Consider the following 24,177-nt stretch of genomic DNA (forward strand, 5'->3'; position numbering starts at 1 on the left):
AGCACTTTGTAAAGTGATAGTCTATTCACAAAACCCTTTTGAATGGCTTTACTTACAGCATTATTTTAAAAACTCTAGCAACAACAGAAAGCTAATTCAGAGCACTAAATACATTTCTTTTAGTAAACAAAACTGTGGCTACAGTCTATGAGATTCCCCCCCCCGCCCCCGCAAGACAGGGTTTCTCTGTGTAGCCCTGGCTGTCCTCGAACATGCTCTGTAGAGCAGGCTGGCCTTGATTTTTAACTGTATTGACTTGTGTGTACATAATAGAAGCAGAGGTTGGATGCTCTCCGGCTTGTTCTTCTGAGGCAGGTTCCCCACTGAGCGCAGGCTCCCTGCTTCCACTGCTGGATCACCAGTCTCTGCCCCAGGATAGACGCACACCTCTGTACCCAAGTTTTACACATGTGCTGAGGACCCAAACTGAGGGCAACATGTTTACACAGCAAGCATTTTATACAGCCACCTTCCCAGGCCAGTAACCCACTTTAAAATGACAGTCAGCTTGGTGAATCTCAAGAGTAATTTAAAATAATGGTTTAAAGATGGTTTAATCACATTAATAAAATATTCTCTTATTTTCTTTTTCTGTTTTGCTTTTAGTTTTGAGAAACAGGGTCTCACTGTGTAGCCTAGACTGGCCTCTCCTTCATGATCTCATGCCTTAGCTTTACAAGTGCTGGGACTATAAGTGTGTGTTATCATGCCCAGCTTTCTGATTTGTAACATTCATAAATATGCCACACTATGGGCACATAAAAATGGAGAAAATGTATATGGATACAATCACCCCCCCCCAAAAAAGATATTTACATTCTTTTAGAAACCATTCAAAACTCATCAAAATTCAAGAGACAATAAAAGGTAACTGCAATTATTTTGAGACTCAAAATAAAAACTCCGGACTTCTTTAAACTTTAAATTATAAGATAATCCAAAAAGCATTTTGAAAAATGGAGATAAAAGCATAATAAACTCATAGGGCCAAAAAGATGGCTCAGTAGTTAAGAGCACTTGCTCTTGCAAAGACCCAGGTTCAGTTTCCAGCACCCACAAAGTGGTTTACAGCTGTCTGTAATTCTTGTTCTGGAGGGTTCATCCCTCTCTGGGCCTCCACAGGTACTGTCCACATAGTATATGAACAAACATGTAGGCAAAATACCCATACACTAAAAATAAATCTTTAAAAAAGAGGTAGGAAGTAAGACCTTGGTGCCTTGTTTGGTCAAAGAAGCACTTTGTTATACAGGTTACCCGAGGGGAAGAGGAAGGGCTCTCCTTGTGTGGGAGATTTTGGCAGATCAGCTAACACAGGAAAAGGAAACCTGTCATACATCTTAACACCTGAAACTTGCAGATTTCGAGGCCCCCTGGCAGACTCGTAATAGGCAGCCATAGCTGGCCTAGAACTTGCCATGTAGATAAGGCTGGCCGTAACTCAGATCCATCTGCTCTACCTTCCTTTAAGAAGGAAAATGGGGATAGAGACATGGCCTGGTGGCTAAGAGCACTTGATACTCTTGCACCGGACCCAGGTTCAATCTTATACATATGGTGATTCACAACCATCTGTACCTACAGTTTCAGGGAACCCAGAGCCACCACCCTCTTCTGACATCCACTGGCAGACACACAAGTGGCACACAGTCATACATGCAAACAAGATACAAATACACATGAAATAAACATTAACGTTTTAAAAGGTATGTGTGTCTAAATCCCTAAGTAGTAAGTCCCCTAGCCACACTCCCCCAACATACACAGAGAGACATGTAACTTGCCGAGCAGTCCCCATCCCTGCCAAGAAACATACAAACTTCAACTGATGGGAGTATCTAGACCCAATTTTTAAAGGTGCCACTGGAGGGTAAGTAACAAGTTCAGAATACTACATAATCTGTGAGACAAATAACCTATTTTCTCTAGCAAATCACAAAGAAAACAGAATGAAGGAACAGCTTGTAGAAAGCTAACCAACGTTTCAGTTGCAAAGAATATGTTTTTAAAAACATGATTCTGGGGCTGGAGAGATGGTTCAGAGGTTAAGAGCACTGTTTGCTCTTTCAAAGGTCCTGACTTCAATTCCCAGCAACCACTTGGTGGCTCACAACCATCTATAAGGAGATCTGGTGTCCTCTTCTAGCATGTAGGCGATACATACAGGCAGAACATTATATATATAATCAATCAATCAATCAATCCAACAAATCATATACACCCTGTGTGGTAAGAGTAAGTGTATGTGTTTATACACATACAAAATACACACTGTATATACGAACGCAAATTTAAAATGGAATGAAAATTTGAATACTGACTAATACTGACCTATTTCCATTATTTAGAATGATTCTACAACATACTGTGATACTTAAGAGAGAAAACTCTAGAGTCTAGGACAAAGTATCTCATTCAGCAAAGTAGCTACAGCAAAGTAGCTACTTTCTTCTCTTAATGTTTTTTCATGGGAAAAAGTCACATTCTATTTCCGATCATTTCCTTTGTGATTAAAAAGTAAGAAGTACTTTTTAATGGATGGCCAGACCATGGTGGCACTTGGGATTAAAGTTCTAAGTTTGAGGTAGATGGGTCTACAGGATGCATTCCAGGACAGCTAAGGCTACACAGAGAAACCCTGTCTCAAAAATAACAACAAGAAGAAGCAAACAAACACAAAAAAGGACCGTAGTGAGCATATGCCTGTAATTTCAGGAGGCAGAGTAGGACAATAAGGAGTTCATGGCCATTCTTAGTACAGATTAAGTTCAGGGCAGGCCAGCTTGGGCTACATGAGATACTGTCTAAAATGTTCCCATTAAGTACCATGGTTAGACGGGCAGTGGTCGCGCATACCTTTAATCCCAGCACTCGGGAGGCAGAGGCAGGCAGATTGCTGTGAGTTCAAGGCCAGCCTGGTCTACAAAGCAAGTTCAGGACAGCCAAGGCTACCCAGAGAAACCTTGTCTCGAAAAACCCAAAACAACAACAACAACAACAACAAAACATGGTTTAATGTCTATATGGTACAATGTTCATAGCTGACCAAAATTCCTCAGTGTAAGTATAATAAACAATAATGTTTCTTGCTAATTTACACATATCCTGGGCAATGGCTATCAAAAAAGACATACCTGCATGACTGTTAAAATGTGCAAAGTTAGCAAAATTGGCTGTAGCTGTTGACTGAGGAGCCGGAGCAGCAAAGATGTCTGAGCCAAGATCACTCAAAAGGTCAAACTGCTTCTTCTCCTGCTGCTGCCCTTGAGAGCGACCTACAACTGGGGACTACAAGCACATTACTTACTCACGGTGCTGCTGAAACACAGACTTATGCATTAACTATGAAGACTTTTTTCCGGCAGATCTGCCAAGTTTTACATAAAGCTATCTCTCACTGCACTAGAAATGCATGTATACACAGTACCCTGACTTTACTCCTCTCTTCATTTTTCTACTTTATGCCTTGTGGAAAGAGAAGAATTTACTCAGAAGCTCTGTTTAGAAGGGCAGGGCTTAATGCACAGTCCTCTGCTTCAAAGCCATTCACACACAAAGTCACATAGTAACACAGTCAAGCATCTTAACTACAACAAAGTAAATATCTAGGTTTCAACATACAAATGGTTTTAGCCTATTCAGTAAGAGGCGAGGTACACTGCAAAGCCATGTGCATTTCAATGATAAGAAACATGCTACATAATCAGGCATGCTGCAAACCCTACTATTTTCGGTTAAAGAACCCCCAGAGACTAGTCTGCTGACTCAGCTAGTCACTGAACTAGCGTGCTCTAAGATAACAGAGTAAGCATCTTACAAAGTGACAGCAAGGCAAACAAAAGCACACATTCCTACTACATGTCAATCTTTTAATGTATTTTACAATCACACACAGATGATGTTATGGTCTTAGCAGGCAACCTTCTGTATGTCTGTAAGTTCCCAAGCCCTCACCTGACTAGGTGTGCCCTTATTTAAGTGCAGTGCTGGTGCAGCATCTCCCAGCAGAGATTTCAGGGGCTTGACCTCGGGGGTGCTGCTCGTGCTGCTGGCAGAAGACCCTGAAATAGACGCGTGAACCGACGCCACCACTTTGGCTTGCTCTGGTGGAACATACCTGCAATGTGAAAATCAGAACAGACTGCTAAGAAAAATTTGAGGAATCCAAATTTTTCTCTTTTTGTTTTTCAAGACAAGGTTTCTCTGTAGCCCTGCCTATCCTGGAACTTGATCTGTAGACCAAGCTGACCTCTAACTCACAGAAATCCACCTGCCTCTGGCTCCGATGTGCCCCAGCATGTAACACCACTGCTCAGCTGAGGAATCCATATTTAAATTATTAAATTTAGGTTTTAACCAACACTAATCTTACTTGAAAGGCAGCACTTAAAATTGACAACTTAAGGTTATTAATTACCTAAAATTACTCAAAGAAAAATAAGTATCAGTCACAACATTTATTTCAATTATTTATTCATGACTTTCCTAAGACAATACACCATAACAACTGCTACTTTGAAGACAGAAGATCTACAGTTAGTCATCATATGAATGGTTAACACTGTGCTTTTTAAAGTGAGGAACTCTTAAGATCATAAGTATCTGGAGAAATTTGAAACAGTGAGGAAACAATTAGAACTAATGGTCTAAAATGCATAAATCATTAAAAATAATGCCACCCTAAAATGGAAAAAAAGCAAGTCATAAAAGAATATGAAAACTTAAAGCAAATAAAATGCAAATTAATGCATTATTCTCCTCTGATCTAAGTTTGTTATCTAATGAAAAGATAGGCATGTATGCGCTATACTTCAGAAGCACTTCTCCTAGAACCCCTTAACAAGTAACTAGGTAACTATTTACAGATACATATTATGTTACTCTTGGAATCCTAATTTTAAAAAACTGGGCAACAAAGCTAACAAATATCTGTCAATAGAAAAATATTTAAATACATTATGCTAAAATGCATATAATTCTGCATTGTCACTACACTTATATGGCATATACAGGTACAACAAGTCCTTCACACCTGATCCCTGTCACATAAATAGGACTTAGGGGAAGGAATGAAGGAAGGAAAAGAATGCAGGAATATAATGCCCAAATATCAGCAATGCTCATCTCTAGGGAAGGGATTATTTGGCAACTTTTGTTCTCTATAACTTTAGGTGTATTCCTGCTCTCTTCCTCATTCACCGTAACAAATAAGTAGGAAAAAGAAAAATTCTAAAGGTAGCTAAAAACAGTTATTCCAAAGATGGATGGAGTTAAACCCCAGCTCTACTGCTCAACAGCTGTGAGACTTTGGGCAATCATTTCAACTACATGCTTCCATTTTTTCACCTATAAAGTTGCTATGGGGTTTAAACAAATTCACATTTGTAGTGTGGCTACATCATTCCCTGGGTCAAAATACTGCTTCTCAGAGAAACAAGAGGCAGCTTACCTCCCTGTTAGCCAATCCCTCAACTCTCCCACATCCTTAATCCCCCAAGAAGAAATATGTACTGTTCCATACTGACTGCTACAGAACCAAGCAGATCACAGGTAACTCAGCAGTACTCTACTAGTTATTTCATAAGACTAGAGCAGAGGACTAACTGAATCTTAGCTCTACAATTACAATCTGTGTCCTTGCTAAAGGGACATACTGGCTTTAGTGAAGTGTAGAGAGAGTAAAAATGTTCCCTTCTTGCCCAACCAGCAAATTAATTTCTTGGGCAGGAAGTAAGGGATATTTACAGCACAGATTTCTAGCAGGACAGCCTCAATTGGACAGATTCCTACACAAGAGCTTTAACACAGAACCTAGAAAATACTACTTACCAAATACTTACTGAAGAAATCTAAAGAAAGACGCTCTACAGACTAACACATCTAAGGAAACTAACAGGAAGAATTAGGAGGAGAGGCCACTGACTTTCCTTAGCAGAGTCATGAAATCCTAATGAAAGGCAGCTTGGGGCTAGGCATAGATACATGAAGAGAAAGCACAAGCAACAGTTTCTGGAAATCAAATCTAATGGAGGTCAAAAGACGATGAAGCTGTACCTACCAGCCATCAGTTTAACCCCTCTGCTCTGCCAGCCTGCCTGCCTTCATCGTGTCAATCAAAGCGCAACAGTGGTTTGGGAGGCTTTAAATAAATATAAACTATTCACTCACCATCTTTTCTTCTCATATTTCTCTTGTAGAAACTCTTTCACTTTTTGTGGATCCCTGAAGTCTGGAATTGCTGAAGATCTATCATCAAATAATCCTAGCCAAATCTGTTTGCAGACCTTTGGAAAGAATTGAGAGAAAAAATGTTAAAATCACTGTCTTAATTGAATGAAAGTTCAAGGGAAAATTCTGATTCTTTTAGAAAGCTATTAACAATGTTGTTTCCAGTGGGATATTCATTGCAATCATCAACTCTGGGATGGAGCTTCCTGGCTTACGCTGCAGGACAGTGAAATCTTAGCCACAGGCTCATAAAGAGAACCCCACAAGGAAACAAGCAGTGGACTAAGACTTGGGAGCACTGGGCTCTTTTGGTCTTGGTATGATGAGCTGTAAATCATGGCAGTCAAATACTCTGTGGGAACCTCAATTCCTTTACAGATAAAATAGAAGCCTCATCAACAGCAATTTAGAGGCTCGTTAGCAAGCTAAAAACCAGCCAAAAGAATACAAAAACATCAGAATCATGAACAGTCTATTAAATAAAGTATAACACAAATAAATACAAACAACAATTCTAGCCTTATAAATGGAGTCTATGCTTTTCTTAACCTGATGAGAGTCTGAGACATTTAATTTTTTGAAGAATTAAGAGAAATTAAATGAGTCAGAACTCAAGTAAGACTCAAAAAGGAACTATCAAGGAGAAAAATAATAAAGAAAAAAGCCAAGAATCAAGTAATAATATGCTTAAGGGTTTGAAAGCCCTTGAACCTGGAATGTATATAAGAAACTATAAGAATATAACTGTTAAGAATTAAACTAGGGCTGGAGAGATTGCTCAGTGGTTAAGAACCCAAGTTCAATTCCCAACACAGATATGGCAGCTAACAACTGTCTGTAACTGCAGTTCCAAGAGATCTGACACTCTCACACGAACTTGTGTGCAGGCAAAATACCAATGTGCATAAAAGTAAATAAATGAAATTTAAAAATAAATAAAACACGTGGATGGGAGGACCTAAATAATCACTTCACTAAAGATGTGTGCACTGAAGATAAGTAGATTAACAACATATATCAATGAGACCTGATAGCAGACACTCATAGCACACAGACCCATAATCATATAGTCTTACTATGAAAGACTTATTGACTATACCTTGTGATGCTAAGTATGGAGCAACTGAAACTCTCCAGAACGTAAATGGTGCAGCACCTAAAAAAAACTGCTGGACAGTCTCTTAAATATTAAGTATACCTACCCTATGAATAGGTAATTTTTAGAGCTATCTGCCCAAAAAATATGAAAGTGCATGCCTAGACAAAGGATTGTACACTGCTGCTCACAGTAGCTTTACTGGTAAGCCGAAATTGGAAAGAATACAACCAACTACATATAAGAGGTGATAGTTAAACAATTACAATAGCCCAAGCAGAATACTATATAGCAAATAAAAGAAACACTGTGGTGATACATAAACTTTGTGACAGTTTGTATGAAAATGACCCCATAGGTTCATAGGGAATGGCACTATTATTAAGAGGTGTGGCCTGGTTGGAGTAGGTGTGGCCTTGCTGGAGGAAGTACGTCACTGGGGGTGGGCTTTGATGTTTTAGAAGTTCAAGCCAGGCCTAGTATCTTATTCCCTTCCAGCTGCCTATGGTTCAGCTACTTTTCCAGCACCATGTCTGCTCGGATGCTGCCATGCTTCTTACCATGACAACAATGGACTGAACTTCTGAAGCCATAAGCCAGCTCCAATTAAATGTTTTCTTTTATAAGAGTTGCTGTGGTCATGGTGTCTCTTCACAGCCAAAGGAAATTCTAACTAAGACAAATCTCAAGGCAATTATGCTGACTGGGGAAAATGAAACCAAACATAAAGCAGGCTACACAGTCCACAGGTTAAAAATGCCTGTGGACAAATCACATTCAATACTTGGAACCCACCACAGAAGGAGAGGACAACTTTTGGGGATCATTTCTCTCCTTCTGATTTCCCAACATAGCAAGAAACCTTGCCTCTGCCTTCTGGAGATCTACTCACACTCTGGTCCCTGAAGAGTTGAGTTCTGCTCTCACTGCCATATTAAAACTGCCTTTGCTAATAGCAGTCTCTTTTCTGTCGGTTCTGCTTTAGTGAAATTTAACCAAGGGGTGGAGGGGGTCCTTTAGGTTAGAGATGGAATAGAGAAACCCAACTAAAACTGCAGGTAGGACTACATACTTGTGACAGCCTAAGGTCAAAGTAGTCTAAAGGGGCTTTTCCTCCATCCTATCATGCTGTTTTAAGAGTGATATAAGCACAATGTTGCTTTTAGCCAAGTACAATAGGACAAAAGGTGAAAAGAAGTGGTTATAAGAGACCATGGACTCCAGGCTAGGCCAAGAAAAAGATGAAGACAAGAGCAACTTAGCAGAATGAAGGTCCTGATTGTTGACTACTGTAGCTAAGCTTCGCAGCCAAAGAACTGGAAGTAAAGGATCAGTGGGCGTCCCAGCAAAATATCTGAATTCTAAACCTAAGAGTTGATAGCTGTTGATAATATAAAATAGGATGCAAGATCACTGGAGACAAGGAGTGGAACACTCAGGGTTATCTATGTGAATGACCCATGTGGACACTGGCGGGGAATTTAGCAACAAAAAATAGTATAAGAAGCTAAAATCTAAAATGAACAAATACTGCACGACAAGGAGACACAAGAAGCTGTAACATATATTAACATGAGGAATGTGGGGTGTGGAGCTAAAAGCAGTACTGAGGAATAATAATGACCCCTAGAAGCCATCATCTATAAGGGCTCAATACATAATGGGATTAGTTTTGATGATCTCTTTGAGGAAAGGAGGTGGATAATCATCCTAATTATAGATAGCATGATGTGTTTGCATGCTCAGCCAACTTTTGCTAGCTGTCTAATATATATCTTCTTATGAATATGAATGGAACTTACTTGATAGGAATATTAAGCAGGTTTAATGAGTTAACACACCTGACACTGAGGTATAGAATATATAATACTGTACTAATGTAGCATTAACATATTAGTATTAGTTGTGCTATTTTTATTTTGGAAATCTGCAATGGTGGGTGATTAGATAACCACTGCCTGACAAGGGAAAGTCTTATCAGGAATGCTGAAAAATAGGTCTACCTTTAATACTGCTGCAAACAGAAGCAAAGTGGTCTAGAATAATCACCCCCCACTGACCTCACAAAGTGTTTTATACTTTTACAGAAAAAGCTCATTACACACTGCCATATGTGCCTTCTGCAGTACTCCTCAACTCTTATAATGCAGTAAGTTAAGCCATAAGTGTTCCACAAACAAAATGACTCCTATCTTAGGGAACAATTAAAAATAAAATCAAAGGACAGATGAACTGACATTAGCCAGCAAAAGAATTCATACAGCCTTGAGTTATTTTTTCTCACTTTAGTGCTAAATAATTTTAGAATTATGACCATGATCACCAATAACAGAGTGTGAAGTATTTTTGGCATATACTTTATCAGTCAGAGCGAGACTACTGCAAAGCACAGATTGGCTGTAAGGAAACCTAGCAAGTTCTAGGCCAGATTGGCCTAAATAGTCCCCAAACAAAAAACAACAAAAACAAGGACTTCTATAATGAGAGTCTTCTACAATGAGAAAAATATTTCAAATGTCATGGCTCAAGAAATACAATATAAACATTTTCACATGGAGTAAGCTTAGTTCCCATGGCTGTGTGCTAGTGTTTGTAGGCTACAGCTAGAACCTGTTTCTCAGCGATAGAGTAACTGAATGATAGATAATCCGAAAACTGCTCACAGATTAAAAGCACCACTGTTATCCATATGTCTCATGCAAAAGAAATTAACAGTTCTGCATTTATGTATATTTAAAAAAACGATATATTCCATCTTAACATCTTGCTTTTTCTAAAGCTCTAGCAAGAATTAAAGCAAACACAGCTGAGAAAATGGGCAGAAGCTGTTTGTCAGACCAGACACACAGGTTTATAATCTAGCCACATATAACTGTTTGAGAGAAAACTGAGAGTTAGGGAGCAAATCTAGCTTTCTTCCTCTATCCAAGGTGTTTGTTTTCACTTTTAGTTTAAACCACAGAATGCCTTGCCTTATAATGTCTTCCTTGAAAGAAGCATCAAAGTGCTTGTCCTGACCAATCAATCCCAACAAACCCTGACCCCTAGACAACTCTTCAATGGTAACCAGGTACTTCTGCTCCTTCTGGCAAGTCCTCCCTTGCCCAGTCAATCCAGCAAACCGCAGATGCACACTACTACAGGATGCGTAGCTTACTTACAACCTCTGTGCCAGCTTTTAAAGTGTAAATTTAAAGAGGCATAAATGTCCTCTCTAACATGCTACTCCTCTGCTCCACCTTCAAGCAGAGCAGGTAGGAGACACTGGTGCAACAGCATCTTTCTACCTCCCTGAAGCATCTGTCAATACAATACTTTCTCCTTCGTCCCATCTAAAACACGTATGCTGACCTAGAACATTTAGTTCCCTACTTATTAGGCAGAAATAATAAATTCAATGATCCAAATTCTCATACACACATACACACATGCTCTCTCCTTTCCTTTCCTCTCCTCTCCCTGACCCCCTCCAGGTCAGCAAATCACATCCTGTGAACTAGACCTGGCCTAAGGTCTTCTTCATAGACCAAGTGTTATGAAATAACCACAGCTACGTGCTTACTAGGGTCTGACCAGTTTAGGCTACAATACGTGTACTGATAAGTTTCAACAAATACATTAAAATATTTACATTCCATGCTTCATAGGAAGCATCTGCTGGTTCCTGCTGATTACTAACATAGGTGCAAACATGAACTCACAATAATGTCTCCCAAGATCCAAGGATAATATTTAAAGAGAATAACTGAAGCCTATTTTAGATGAAGGCATTGAAAAGTACACAGGAAGCCGGGCACGGTAGCACAGGCCTTTAATCCCAGCACTTGGGAGGCAGAGGCTGGTGGATCTCTGTGATTTTGAGGCCAGCCTCGTCTATAAAATGAGTCCAGGACAGTCACGGCTACACAGAAAAACCCTGGCTCAGGAAAAACGTACATAGGAAATAATGCCATGAAATGAAGAAAGTCTTTCGCCGCTAGAGGCAAACAGCCATTACTACAAGGTGCTGTCTAGGGGCAATAGGGCAGTTTTAAATGACAGTCTCTTACAGTAATGCCTGTTTGCCTTCAGGGAAAGACTTCTACAAAATTCTCTGTATACTAAATTCTGCTCAAAGCACAACATGTTCCTTTGTGATGATTATTTTCTAAACTTAGAAATCAATCAGAGAAATATCTTCCCACATAAAAGTGTCATCTTACATCAACATAATATATCAATTTTTAAGACACTGTTCTTTAAGCCTCAGGCAATAAATAATATAAAACTCATTATAGATTACAACAGAAAATGAGGCTCCAGAGAGAAAAATGGTTTTCCTACAGTCACAAGGCTCATAAATTAGTGTAATGAAATGAAAACTGCAAATTTTTATTCCTAGTCCCACTGTGGAGTCTTTAGTTACTAGTTATTTCAAATAGGGTTCTGGTCATAAAAAGACAGATAAAAGAGCCAGCCATAGCCGGACGTGATAGTGCACACCTTTAATCCCAGCACTCAGGAGACAGAGGCAGGTGGATTGCTGTGAATTTGAGGCCAGCCTGGTCTACAAAGTCTAGGACAACCAAGGCTACACAGAGAAACCCTGTCTCGAAAAACCAAAAGAGCCAGCGATGGAGACACATGCTCACAATTTCAGCACTCAGAAGGCTCAAACAGGAGGAGTTGAGGCCAGCCTGGGCTAAACGGGAATTTGATAAAATCTGGGCTGCATAGCGAGACTGTCTCAAATTCAAAGAAAGAAAAGAGAGGGTCCAGTCATCACTAGGACTTACATAGTGTGTGTGTCTCACTGTGCACAGTGGCTGAACAGCAAGCTCACAGAGTTCTAACTGCCTCCCAAACGCTGGAGCCACAAGCAGCGGCTGCTATGCCAGGCTTCTTAATGTAGGCTCTGCGTATTTGAAGGCAGGCCCTCATACTTGTGCAGCCATCATCAGACAGAAACTGAAGTGACTTCAGGACAAAGGAAACGTCACAAGATGCTTTCAGATTACAGCAGATAGATACAGCATGTAACCCAGAGGGCCATGTGCTAATAGCCTGGACCCAATGGTGCTACGATGGGAAGGTGCCCGAACATCTACGAAGAGGCCTGTGGGAGGCCCTTGAAGACAGCTATGTGCCCCAGCCCCGATGCTCTTCCTTCCTGCCCTGGTATTGAGACATGTAACTTGGCTCTAAGCCTCTTGCCATGATTGCTGCCTCCGCATAGTCCAAGTGATAACTGGCTGAAGTCTCCAACACTATGAACCCAAACAACTCTTTTAATGCTGGGTGTGGTGGCATATGCCCTGTCCAAGCAGTCAAAGGCTAAGGCAGCAATTTCTAGGCCAGCCTGAGATATACAGAGATGCTATCTCAAAAATAAAAACTCAAATAGCTTTGAAGTCAAAGTAACTTCACTGTAAGTTTATCTCAGGTAATTTTACTTTTTTCAACTTTACTCTTTTATGAGTTTATCTCAGGGAATTTATTACAGTGACAAAAAGCTGACTAAGCTATAGAGTGAAGTATGTGGAAAAATTTTGTAAAATAAATTTTTTGTCAAAAACACAGCAAATAAATAACAGTGATTTGTTGTCACATATATCCTTATTATCTGGCACTCCATGCCCCATGATTTAATAAGAAGCGTATTCCACCACATGTTTCTATTCTGTGAAAGTCTAAACACACTTAATAGTCAAATAATTTATAAAGCATAGCTATAGAAAGTAAAGATATACTCTGTAAAACATCTGGCCTTCGTGCATATTTATAAATAACAGTATCAATTGCTTATCATAGCTAGCTACCAACATAGGCCAATACAGAGGTACTTCAATGATGACTATAACCATTAGTTTTATAGTTTTTCAAATTAATGAAAAAGTATTGACAAAGTTCTGAGTGATATCATTCCCTTAATTGAACACATGTAATAAACTTATACACTGAGGGTTTCAATCCATGGTTTCATGCTTCTGTGCCTTTGTCTTGAACCTTGGTAATCTTTCCCACTAGTTCTGGGTGGGAAGCATGGCTTTCTTCTGCAGTTAACATGTACACGATTGTAATACATGTAACATAGATTAATTTATATGTGCATATGGTTGTACATAGATGCTTTCTATTATATAAATGTTTGAGTGACTATATACAGTACATGGCAGGCTAGTTCTGTTCAATACAAGTTACCCATCATCCACGGTACTCTCCAGATTAAATTAGCAATGTTTTACAATAGTGAGAACAATCAAACACATTACCCAGCACACTAAAACTCTAGGCTGCTGAAGCAGAGGAAGAAGAAAATATCTAAGAACATTGCGAAAGCCGATATACTTTCTGATTTCCTAATTAAGAAACACTCATCTCCACACATAAATTCATTCATGTATAATATGTATGGTGCTGCCATTTTAATCCTAAATATATGTGTTTAAGTGTGGTACCTTTTTTAAAGATTGTTCTTGGGGTGGGGAGGGGTCAGGCAGACAGACACAGAGTACAGCGCCCTCAGAGGTTAGAAGACATCAGATCCCTTGCTGTTGCAGTTACAGGTAGTCATGAGCTACCTAACTTGGGTGCTGGGAACTGCGTATGTACTCTTCTGGTGAGCTATCTCACCCAGCTTTGTAACTCTGTATATTGTACCTAAATCATCTAACTCAAAATATTTTATCACTGCCAAACTTAAAGTGTGTTCTATTCTCTAACTATGTATTTTAGAGAATTTCACAATCATGAAGTCACTCTTCAATTGTTTAGAAACAAAACTACATGTGCATCATACCAAGCAAATAATTCTATTCCATTTTGGTTTTAGATGGTTTTCACGCAGGCAGGCTGGCCCAGAACTTGTTATATAACCAACAATGACCTAGAATTTTTGATCCTCTTGCCTCTATCTCTGAGTTCTGGGACTACAATATATGCAACAATGTTCGGTGGGTTCGGTAAATATTTTTTTTCTTTCTTTCTTTTTTCACTGTCCTGGACTCCCTTGTAGACCAGGCTGGCCTCGAACTCACAGAGATCCTTCTGCCTCTGCCTCCCGAGTAGTGGGATTAGAGGCATGAGACACCATGCCCAGCGCTGGTAAATAATTTTAAGTAATAACTCTGAAGCAATGGGGAAAGAGTGTAATAAGCTTGTATACATTTTCTACTAATAAGAAATAAGGTGACTAACACTTTAACATTCAGCCTCTTTTGTGTCTAAAGTTACACAGATATGCAACCAGAATGTTAACACCAGACGCTCTACTGCACCCCTAGAAAGCAGGCATTTCCTGTGAAATAAAAATGTTTTTTTTATCAAGCCAACTGAGCTTAGCTGACGCACTCAATCTTACCAAGATTAGAAAAGCATTCCTTCCAGGCATAGTGGCCCAGAGGCAGATGGATCTCTGTGAGTTCAAGGCCAGCCTGGTCTACAGCGTAGTTCCAGGACAGCCAGGGCTACCATAGTAAGATCCTGTTTTAAATTCGGGCCCCCAGAACAAAATTAAAAAGCAATCTCACACTCTTTATTAATTTTACCTATTTTTCAAACAATAGGTCATTACCTTTATTAGCAACAAAACTTAAATCTGAAAATAAATAAGCAAACAGCATGGATTACAGGGAGCCTGTCAGAGGTGGCTTCAGCGCTAGGGATCCTCTCCTTTGTTAATCTGCTAAGCATTAAGCATTATATACATGTAATGAAAATGTTGGTAAAAAGGACACAAATGGCCTCAAATGAAAGCTCATCCACAGCACCCTAACAAGCTTAGTACCACATGACAGAGCTGGCTCTTCTTCCCCCATCAAGATAGACACTAGACATCCACCAAAGCTGCCTTCTACAGTCAATACAGGCTAAATTTTAAGTACCTATGCTTTATTTCAGGTTTACAGTAAATCACTTAAGCATAAATTCCAAACACTTTATCAAATAAGAACTTTCTGAAATACAAAATACAGAATACAAAATAAAAAAAATACAGAATACAAATCTAACATTTGAGACAAGAAAACACCATTTTAAGCAACTTATTAAATCACATTAAAACGATTGCAACAAAGTTGAAAATTACAAAATACTTACTTCATTTCCATGTTTTTGCAGGAATTCAATTTCCTGTTGTGTAAATGTTGTCATGGAGATAGATTTCACCCTGTGAGGTGGATTTAACCCTCTCCTAAAAGATAAAATATTTTACAAATTTTACTACTGTATATATTTTAATTATTTTGGTCTTTCAAATAGTGTATTTAAACTTACAAGTATTTTCATTCCATAAACAGAAGTATTTAATATTAAACTATTGCTTATCATACAGGCACAGTAAATTTAGTTAGAATCCACAGTACTAGCACTCTTCCAGATGACTCTGAGCAACTACCTAGTAGGAACAAGTAGTACCTCTAACACATGAGCTTCTAGAAAAATGTTCCCATGATGCATTTGTGATGGACAGAAGAAAGAGCACTATGGTAAAGAACCTTGCAACTATTTAAATAGCTTCGTGTTTCCCTAAGAACCAATAATGATGTACTAAGATATGTGACATGAATTAAAAACACAGTATGAAAGATTTTCAAAAGAAAATCTGAGATAATGAATCAGTTTGAATAAAGTCCTATCTCCCTATTATTGGAGCACAGTCATGAATGAAGCTGTGTAAAATTTCTGAGACTCTGTGAAAAAAACTCCAAGTCAACAAAGCAAGATTTGTTCTTGGAATGTGTTTGTGCCCCCTCCCCCCACCCCCGCCTGTAGTAAAAGGAGTGGGCTTGCGTCAGATTGCCCACTATTTTACTCATTACTATCCAGAACGATGTTCCCAAACACTAGATGTCTAACTCATGAGGCCTTGCCCTTCTGACTTTGCTCACATGACCTTGCTTTAAGCCCCAGAATGCTCTCAGAACATAAATAGTTCAATGCCCTCAATCAAGTAGGCTACTGAATGAGACAAGTTAGCTTCATTTCTAGGTTCCACTCTCCCAGGTTCACTCCATCAACTGCAGCAGTAACATCTAACAATTCAAGTAAGGATTTAAAGAAAGACTTTTCTTTTAATCACCTCAATAATCAGTACATGTTCAAGAGGAAGCCTAGCTAGGTGTGCTGGCATACACCTTTAATGCCAGCACTTGGGAGACAAGAGGCAGACAGATCTCCATGAGTTGAGGCCAGCCTGGTCTACAGAGTTCCAGGAGAACCAAGGCTGTTACACAGAAAAACCAAGAAGTCTCAAAAAACAAACAAACAAATCAGTAAGAAACAGCCTTAGAGAAGAGAGAGAACAGGTTCAGGAGATAGCTAGATCCAGAAATCTACATTTACATTTTGGTTTGGCTTGGTTTTTTTGAGACAGGGTTTCTCTGTGTACCCTTGGCTATCCTAGAACTCACTCTGTAGACCAGCTTGGCCTGGAACTCAAAAGATCCACCAGCCTCTGCCTCCCGAGTGCTGGGATTACAGGTATGCACCACCATGCCCAGCGTGCAGATCGTCTTCTCCACCTATTAAATGCAGTATCTTAAAAAGAATCCTTGGCCTGGAGAGATGGTCCTGAGTTCAATTCCCAGCAACCACATAGTGCTTCACAACCACCTATAGTGTGATCTGATGCCCTCTTCTGGCCTTCAGGTGTACATGCAGGCAGAAGACTGTATACATAATAATAAATAAATCTTTAAAAAGAATCCTTAATGGATTGAACCTGACACATTCTTAGCATATATTTCTGGAAACTGATGCCACTTCTCATGCTAGTCTATTTGTCACATGAATACAGCCCATTATAATCATTAGTCACACTACTTGATGAAAGTGTTGGGCAAATAAAATCACCAATTTTTTTTTTCAGAGCCAGTACTAAAGCACTGCCCACCCTGAACTCTTAAAAATACTGCAAATTTGGGCCAATATTTTTTGACTCACTTAGTAAGTGCAGCATTGATGTTTTGAAACCATGTATGGCAGTTAATTGGCTTTAAGTTCCGAAGTAACCTGCCAAGTCAGCCCAATATGTTTCTGCAGTGTAATTAAGTCATATACAGATCCCCAGGAGTTTTGTTTTAATGACCACCACCTAGGTATGACTATAACCAGATGGTGTGACTCACTACATATGTCTGCCAGTATGCTCCTAACTATGCCTCAATCTTGCAAATAGTCATTTGTTCAACTCAAATACCAATCTGTGCTGGATGAGTAAGAAAGCTCATTTGGTTGATTTTATTAATTGTTTTTCTCCTACTGAGGGAGAAGCTGTTCAAAATATTTTAATAGGCTATGAAAATTTATTTGGTTGCTAATACTACTGTCAGTAAGTAATAAAGTTAATTTGACATTAGATCTATCCTAACACTAGTTATGTACTTAAAAAATGTTTCTTATTATAAAAATGACACATTTAAAATCTAAAACAGATAGATTTTAATAGGTTAAGATTCTACAATTCTGTTGGCTGCAAGATTTCTTAATACACTAGATTGTTCAAGGTGTTAATCTACCCAAAGTGCAGTGTCTCTCTGTCTTTTTGTTGTTTTGGTTTTTGGAGACAGGGTTTCTGTGTGGCCTTGGCTGTTATAGATTCACTTTGTAGACCAGGATGGCCTCCAACTCACAGAGCTCCGCCTGTCCCTGTCTCCTGCTGGGATTACAGGTATGCACCATCATATCTGGCTAAGATTTTTTTTTATTATTATGTATACAGTGTTCTGCCTGCAGACCAGAAGAGGGCACCAGATCTCATTATAGATAGTTATGAGCCACAATATGGTTGTGGGAATTGAACTCAAGTCCTCTGGAAGAGCAGTCAGCAAAAGCACTCATAACCTCTAAGCCATCTCTTCAGCCCCATCTCTCTGTCTCTTTGTATCTCTGTATCTCTCTGTCTTTCTCTCTCTCTGTCTGTCTGTCTCTCTCTCTCTCTCTGTGTGTGTGTGTGTGTGTGTGTGTGTGTGTGTGTGTGTCTGTGTATGTGTATGTGTGTGTAAGGCATGAAAATTACTCTTTTCCCTTAGAAAGCCACAATCTCAAGATCCTTAAAATACTCAAGGCAACCATCTATTAAGCAATATTCAAGTACTGAACTGATACATACTAGTAACAATGATGAACAAAACTAACACCAATGTGTTCACTACCTCTTCCATATCCCACTGAAATGACAAGAAAAAAAAAAAAAAAAGTAAAAAGATTAGCCCAAAAGAAACAAAGGAATGAAAACCACAGAGGAGCACATAAACATGCTACAGTTCTTTAATAGCAAACTTTGGATGAAGAAAAAACTGAGTATGCCAAGCCAGAGCCTCTAGTTCCAGCCTCCAAGGAGGCTAAGGCAGGAAAATCAGCTGAGGCCAAGTGTTCAAGACTAGCCTGGGACAATAGTGAGTCTTTGTATCAAAAACAAAGAAACAAGCATCAATGTGCCAGCAGTACCTGACTGCAGAGTGAGCCACAGCAGAACTCCTGCAAGCAAGAGAAGCCAAGGGGGAGATCCTGACCCCACCACAGGACCCACAGCAAGACTATCTGAGAGAATGAATGCAGCCGGGGTCAAAACTCCTCAGCAGCCACCAGGCCTGTGCAAAGTCTGAGGGAAAGTTTGATCTAGACAAGTCCTATGAAAGATAGACACAAGGAGAGCAGGGGATTTATGTTAGCCTTCATAAAAAAACTGAGTATCAGACATATCTAATATGGAATGACAGATGACATGCTCCTGTTACTCCCTCCACTAACTCTAGGAACAGTGGAAGGCAGGCTTTTTCTTTTCAAAAAAGATGACAGCAAACATCTCTGAAATTAATTTTTAAAAATTTAAATTAAAAAGAAAAAGCAATTCCTAGCCAGCTGGGCGGTGATGATGCACACCTTTAATCCCAGCACTCAGGAGGCAGAGGCAGGAGGATCCCTGTGAGTTCGAGGCCAACCTGGTCTACAGAGCGCGTTCCAGGACAGCCAAGACTACACAGAGAAACCCTGTCTCGGGGTGGGGGGGGTGGGGCTTTTAAAAAGTTAATACTTCCCCAAAATAAAACCTATGTTTCATAATTCACATCCATCAAAATCCATCATCCTGAGAACCCTAAGAAACTGTCATAAAGAAAGAATTTACCATAAAGTAAATTCCTCTGGCCCAGAGAATAAAACTTCTTGTCAATGAGGAAGCTTAACATTGCTTTGTGCTGGGTCAATCCCCTGGGCCAAGGGGCCATCCCTAGGAAGGCAGGCTTACTCAAGCCAAAGAAATAGGTGGAATAATTAGGGACTACGGTTGTCTCCAAAAATCCCCTCCTGCTGCAGCAGCTGAGCAGGCTGTGGCTATGAGCTTCCTCCTAAGTCCACTTCTTTTCTGAATTATTCAGAAACGGCATGACTTCCCCTAACTTCTTTCTCTTCTCTAAGCATGCCTTCCCTAATATTAGGCTTTCCCCCAGTACTCTGGGCTTTCTCACTGCTCTTAAGACAACTCCCCACCATGTAAACTGCCCATCTGCCACATGTCTGACCACCATGCCAGTTAAATGGCAGGATTTTCTTCTCTCTTCCTTCACAGCTTGTCTGCTGTAGTTTTTCCTAAACTCTAATAAAATTTTCTTTGAGATTCCATCCCTAATATTAGGCTTTCCCCCAGTACTCTGGGCTTTCTCACTGCTCTTAAGACAACTCCCCACCATGTAAACTGCCCATCTGCCACATGTCTGACCACCATGCCAGTTAAATGGCAGGATTTTCTTCTCTCTTCCTTCACAGCTTGTCTGCTGTAGTTTTTCCTAAACTCTAATAAAATTTTCTTTGAGATTCCATGAGTCAAGAAACTCTGTCTCAAAAAACCAAAACAACAACAACAAAGCTTGGGTTAGATAGTTTAAAATCTGCTACATTATAATTCATTCTTCTATCATCATACAAATGGAATAATTTATTTGCAAAATGTTATCACTACCAACTTGCCACCAAACAAGAAAGCTAGACAAATCCTCATTTAGGCTGCTGTTCAGCTGAGTGACACGTAAGTGGATATATGAGACATTCCTTTATACTAAGCTGAAATCTGTATAATAAAAAGCTATGATCCAGGACACCCAAGGCTACACAGAGAAACTCTGTCCCAAACACCAAAAATAGAAAACTGCTTATGGAAATGCAGTCATATGGCTGGAGATGTGAGCCTGTTAGAGCCTGCTGACACAAATGGCTAAACACTTTACAATATAAACAACTGAGTGGCTTATTTCATCTCTTCCAAAGCATGCTTCACATGCAGGCTTCCTGTCTTCAGTATCTGGGCTAATAGTTCAAAAGAATAACTTTATAGTATTCAAAGATTTAATAGTGTACTTTACTGTACATAATGGTGAATGAACACTTACCACTAGTTTCACATTCTTCTATTTATCATGTGGGCCCTCATGCCTTGACCTACTGAGCCACCTTGTCAGCTCATTATTTTTACATTTAAAGGGGAAAAATAAGAAAGGAGAGAAAAGGGCCTATCACAAATGATCAAAAGACCTACACCAAAATATTCACTATTTAGGAACACAGTTCAGAATAGCAGAGATTAAAAAACAAAAAATACTCTGAGAAGAGAAGACATGGCAGAATCAGTAACAAGAGTATATCCCGTGCAACCCTGAGGCAGAGGAGCACAAAACATCTCCAGCCATCTTGCTTGAGAAAGTGACTCCCCACTCATCGTTAACCAAGCTCTATCTAGAGTGGAGGGTCCACAGTGATAGGGAACTCACAGAATGAAGCTTGGGAAAGACATCCCTAACTGTAGCTGTACAGAGGCCTAGAAAGCAGCACTGACAAAGCAGATTACAAACAGATATGGACTGGGAGAAAATGGCTCAGTGAGTAAGAGCACTTGCTGCACAAGGCCCCAGTTCGATTCTCCAGAAGCCACTTCAAAAGCTGGGTGTGCTACCAAGGGCCTGTACGCCTGGGGCTGGGGGGCCACTAGCCTAGCTCTGGGCTCATGAAAGACTGTCTCAAAGACACAAGGTGGAGAGTCCTGCATCTGTCCTATGGCCTCTAGTGCACAGCACACATATACACTACACACCAACTCAGTAATAAACTGGCATGTCTTACCACATTGAAAGAAATCTTACACCTCAGTCACAGATGATATCTAAAAGCCAGGTAATTATCTATACACTAAAGCAAAGCAAAAAGAAAACTAGATAACTAGAAACTTAAGGATGGTGAGAACAGGACCAAATCCTATCTATTTCCTCCTATGGTAAAAAAGTTGGGAAGGGCCAGACTGGGGGACAAGAGAATAGGAGTATTATGTAGCTAATAACAATAAATATGGAAGGAGCTAAAAGGGCTTAAATCTTCTTATGGTCATCAGAAACTGAGTGATGGTTCAGTGCTTAAGAGCTCTTGTCACTCTTGCAGAGGACCACTGTTCACAGCCTTTAATGTTTTAAAATTCTATGTGGTATTTTCTAAATAAGTAAAATCTGTAAAATTAAAATAAAATGAATCAAATTACTTTTCAAATTTAAACTTAACTAACATATATTTATGTTATATTTATATTTTCTTCAAATGCTGGGGAATATTCCTTTTTCTTTTTCCTTTTTGGTTTTTTGAGACAGAGTTTCTCTGCGTAGTACTGGGTGGCCTAGACTTGCTTTGTAGACCAGGCTGGCCTCAAATTCACAGTGATCCACTTGCCTCTGCCTCTCAAGTACTGGGATTAAAGGTGTGCGCTGCCTGGTTTGGAAAATATTCCTATAAGACTTAAGGACTTTTATGAGCTTCAAGAATTCCAAGATTCTTGACTGTACACTAGCAACTTTAAGAAAAAACACTTTGAACAAGTGTTCCAAGGGAGAACCAACAGATTAAAAGCTTGGAAAGAAAAATGGAAAAGGTTTTCACATGTTCCTACATTACTAGCCCTAGTAATTTAGATTCTAATTCCACCAAAGAGCCTATAATATTTAACAAAAAAATGGAGAAAAGTAGACACAACAATTCTAAGAAAACTTCCTTTCCTTTTCTTTCACTTGTAGTACCCTATTTTCCCTTAACCCTTAGACTAACACAAAAGAAATCTATTACTCTTTTTTACTGCAACAGGCTTAAATTACCCAGGCAGCAACCATTTGTACAGTGTTCCCATCCTGCCCCAGCCTTTTCTTCTTCAAGATACAGCATTCAGCCAGGCGAGGTGGCACACCCCTTTAATCCCAGCATCTGGGAGGCAGAGGTAGGTGGATCTCTGGGAGTTCGAGGGTAGCTTGGTCTACAAAATGAGTCCAGAACAGCCAAGGCTAAATACAGAAGCCCTGTTTAGGGGAAGCCGGGAGGATGCAGCATTCAAATCAAAAGGATTAACACTGCCAGACATGGTGGTGCACATCTTTAATACCAGCATTTGGGAGGCAGAGGCAGGCGGATGGATCACTGTGAGTTTGAGGCCGGCCTGGCCTACAAAGGGAATCCAGGACAGCCAAGGCTACAGAGAGTAAACCCTGTCTTGAAAAGGAAAAAAAAAAAAAAAAAAAAAGATCAATACTTTACTGAGAAGTATTAAACAAATTACTTTTAAACTTGTTTTTTTTTTTCTTCTTCTTCTTCTTCTTTGAGATAGGGTTTCTCTGTGTAGCCCTGGCTATCCTGGAACTCCTTCTGTAGACCAGGCTGGCCTTGAACTCAAGAGATTTGCCAGCCTCCGCCTCCCAAGTGCTAGGAACAAAGGCATGAACCATCATCACCACCACTAAACACCTTCAAACTTTTAAAGTACACCACATTCACAATAGGTTTCCTGTCACCACTATAAAGTGACATTTTCTTTTCATTATGTAAAGTCAGGTGTTTCTGGGGCCATAGCTCTAGTGTAGGAAGGCAAAAAAAGAAAGACATAAGGAAGGTGCTACAAAGTCCTCAAAAGCTATAAATGACTCATCTTTTGTACACACATTAGAGAAATTCACATTCTGCTCTGCAGACGGAAATGTGTACAATGGGAAGAAATTGACATGGGTAAAGATAGCTGGTTCTTTTTTTTTTTTTTTTTTCTTAAATTATGTACGCAGTGTTCTGTTTGCCTGTGTTTCTGGACACCAGAAGAGGGCACCAGATCTCATTACAGATGGTTGTGAGCCACCATGTGGTTGCTAGGAATTGAACTCAGGACCTTTGGAAGAGCAGCCAGTGCTCTTAACCTCTGAGCCATCTCTCCAACCCAAGATACCTAGTTCTTAAGAGGTTCTCACAAATATGAGTATCAGATATAGCTCATAAAAAGATCAGTCCAGATTTGCTGGTCCCTTAACCCACCTGATGAATGAATGAATCCATGTTTTGACTTCCCTTTGGAAAAGCTCCATGCAGTGTCTAACACACAATGTCCTAGGCTGACTAAAAGTTGTCTGGAGTCAGGCATGATGGCACAAACTTGTAATCCCAGAGGCTAAGAAACAAGTATGGTAAATTCAAAGCCATCCTAGCTATACGGTGAGCCACTGTCTCAGGGAGGAAAAGAAAGAAAGAAAGAAAGAAAGAAAGAAAGAAAGAAAGAAAGAAAGAAAGAAAGAAAGGCACACTGTTCCTCAGATGTTAGTTTTTTATTTTACCTAAGCCTTCACTTAAAAAATTATGTGTCTGTTTTTTCAAAATAAAGCAATCTCCTGCTACTGATTCCACTCTTTACAATCTCCATGAACAAATAATTTCATCCCAAACTAGTCCTTAGGCCCGGCCCAGTGGCTCAGGAGACTGAGGCAGAAGGACTACCTCTAGTTTACAGCCAGTGTGTGCTACACAATGAGACCCTGTATCAATATAACAAAAACAAGAAGTAGGATGTGGCCCAGTGGTTAGAGCACCTGTCC

General features: G+C 39.7%; 1 protein-coding gene across 16 annotated transcripts in view; it reads right to left on the minus strand.

Moving 5' to 3' along the window:
• The window catches only part of Agfg1 (ArfGAP with FG repeats 1), a 45,275-nt gene that overhangs the window by 16,914 nt on the left and 4,184 nt on the right, over positions 1 to 24,177 (minus strand). For all 16 annotated transcript variants that reach the window (XM_051153962.1, XM_051153971.1, XM_051153961.1 and 13 more), the window contains exons 2-5: positions 15,401 to 15,494; positions 6,169 to 6,284; positions 3,955 to 4,117; positions 3,135 to 3,288 (exon numbers count right to left, since the gene is read on the minus strand). In XM_051153962.1, the coding sequence (XP_051009919.1) occupies positions 3,135 to 3,288; positions 3,955 to 4,117; positions 6,169 to 6,284; positions 15,401 to 15,494 (527 nt within the window). The remainder of the gene's footprint in view (positions 1 to 3,134; positions 3,289 to 3,954; positions 4,118 to 6,168; positions 6,285 to 15,400; positions 15,495 to 24,177) is intronic.

The sequence above is a fragment of the Acomys russatus genome, chromosome 12 (genome assembly GCF_903995435.1).
Source record: "Acomys russatus chromosome 12, mAcoRus1.1, whole genome shotgun sequence".
Taxonomy (NCBI): domain Eukaryota; kingdom Metazoa; phylum Chordata; class Mammalia; order Rodentia; family Muridae; genus Acomys; species Acomys russatus.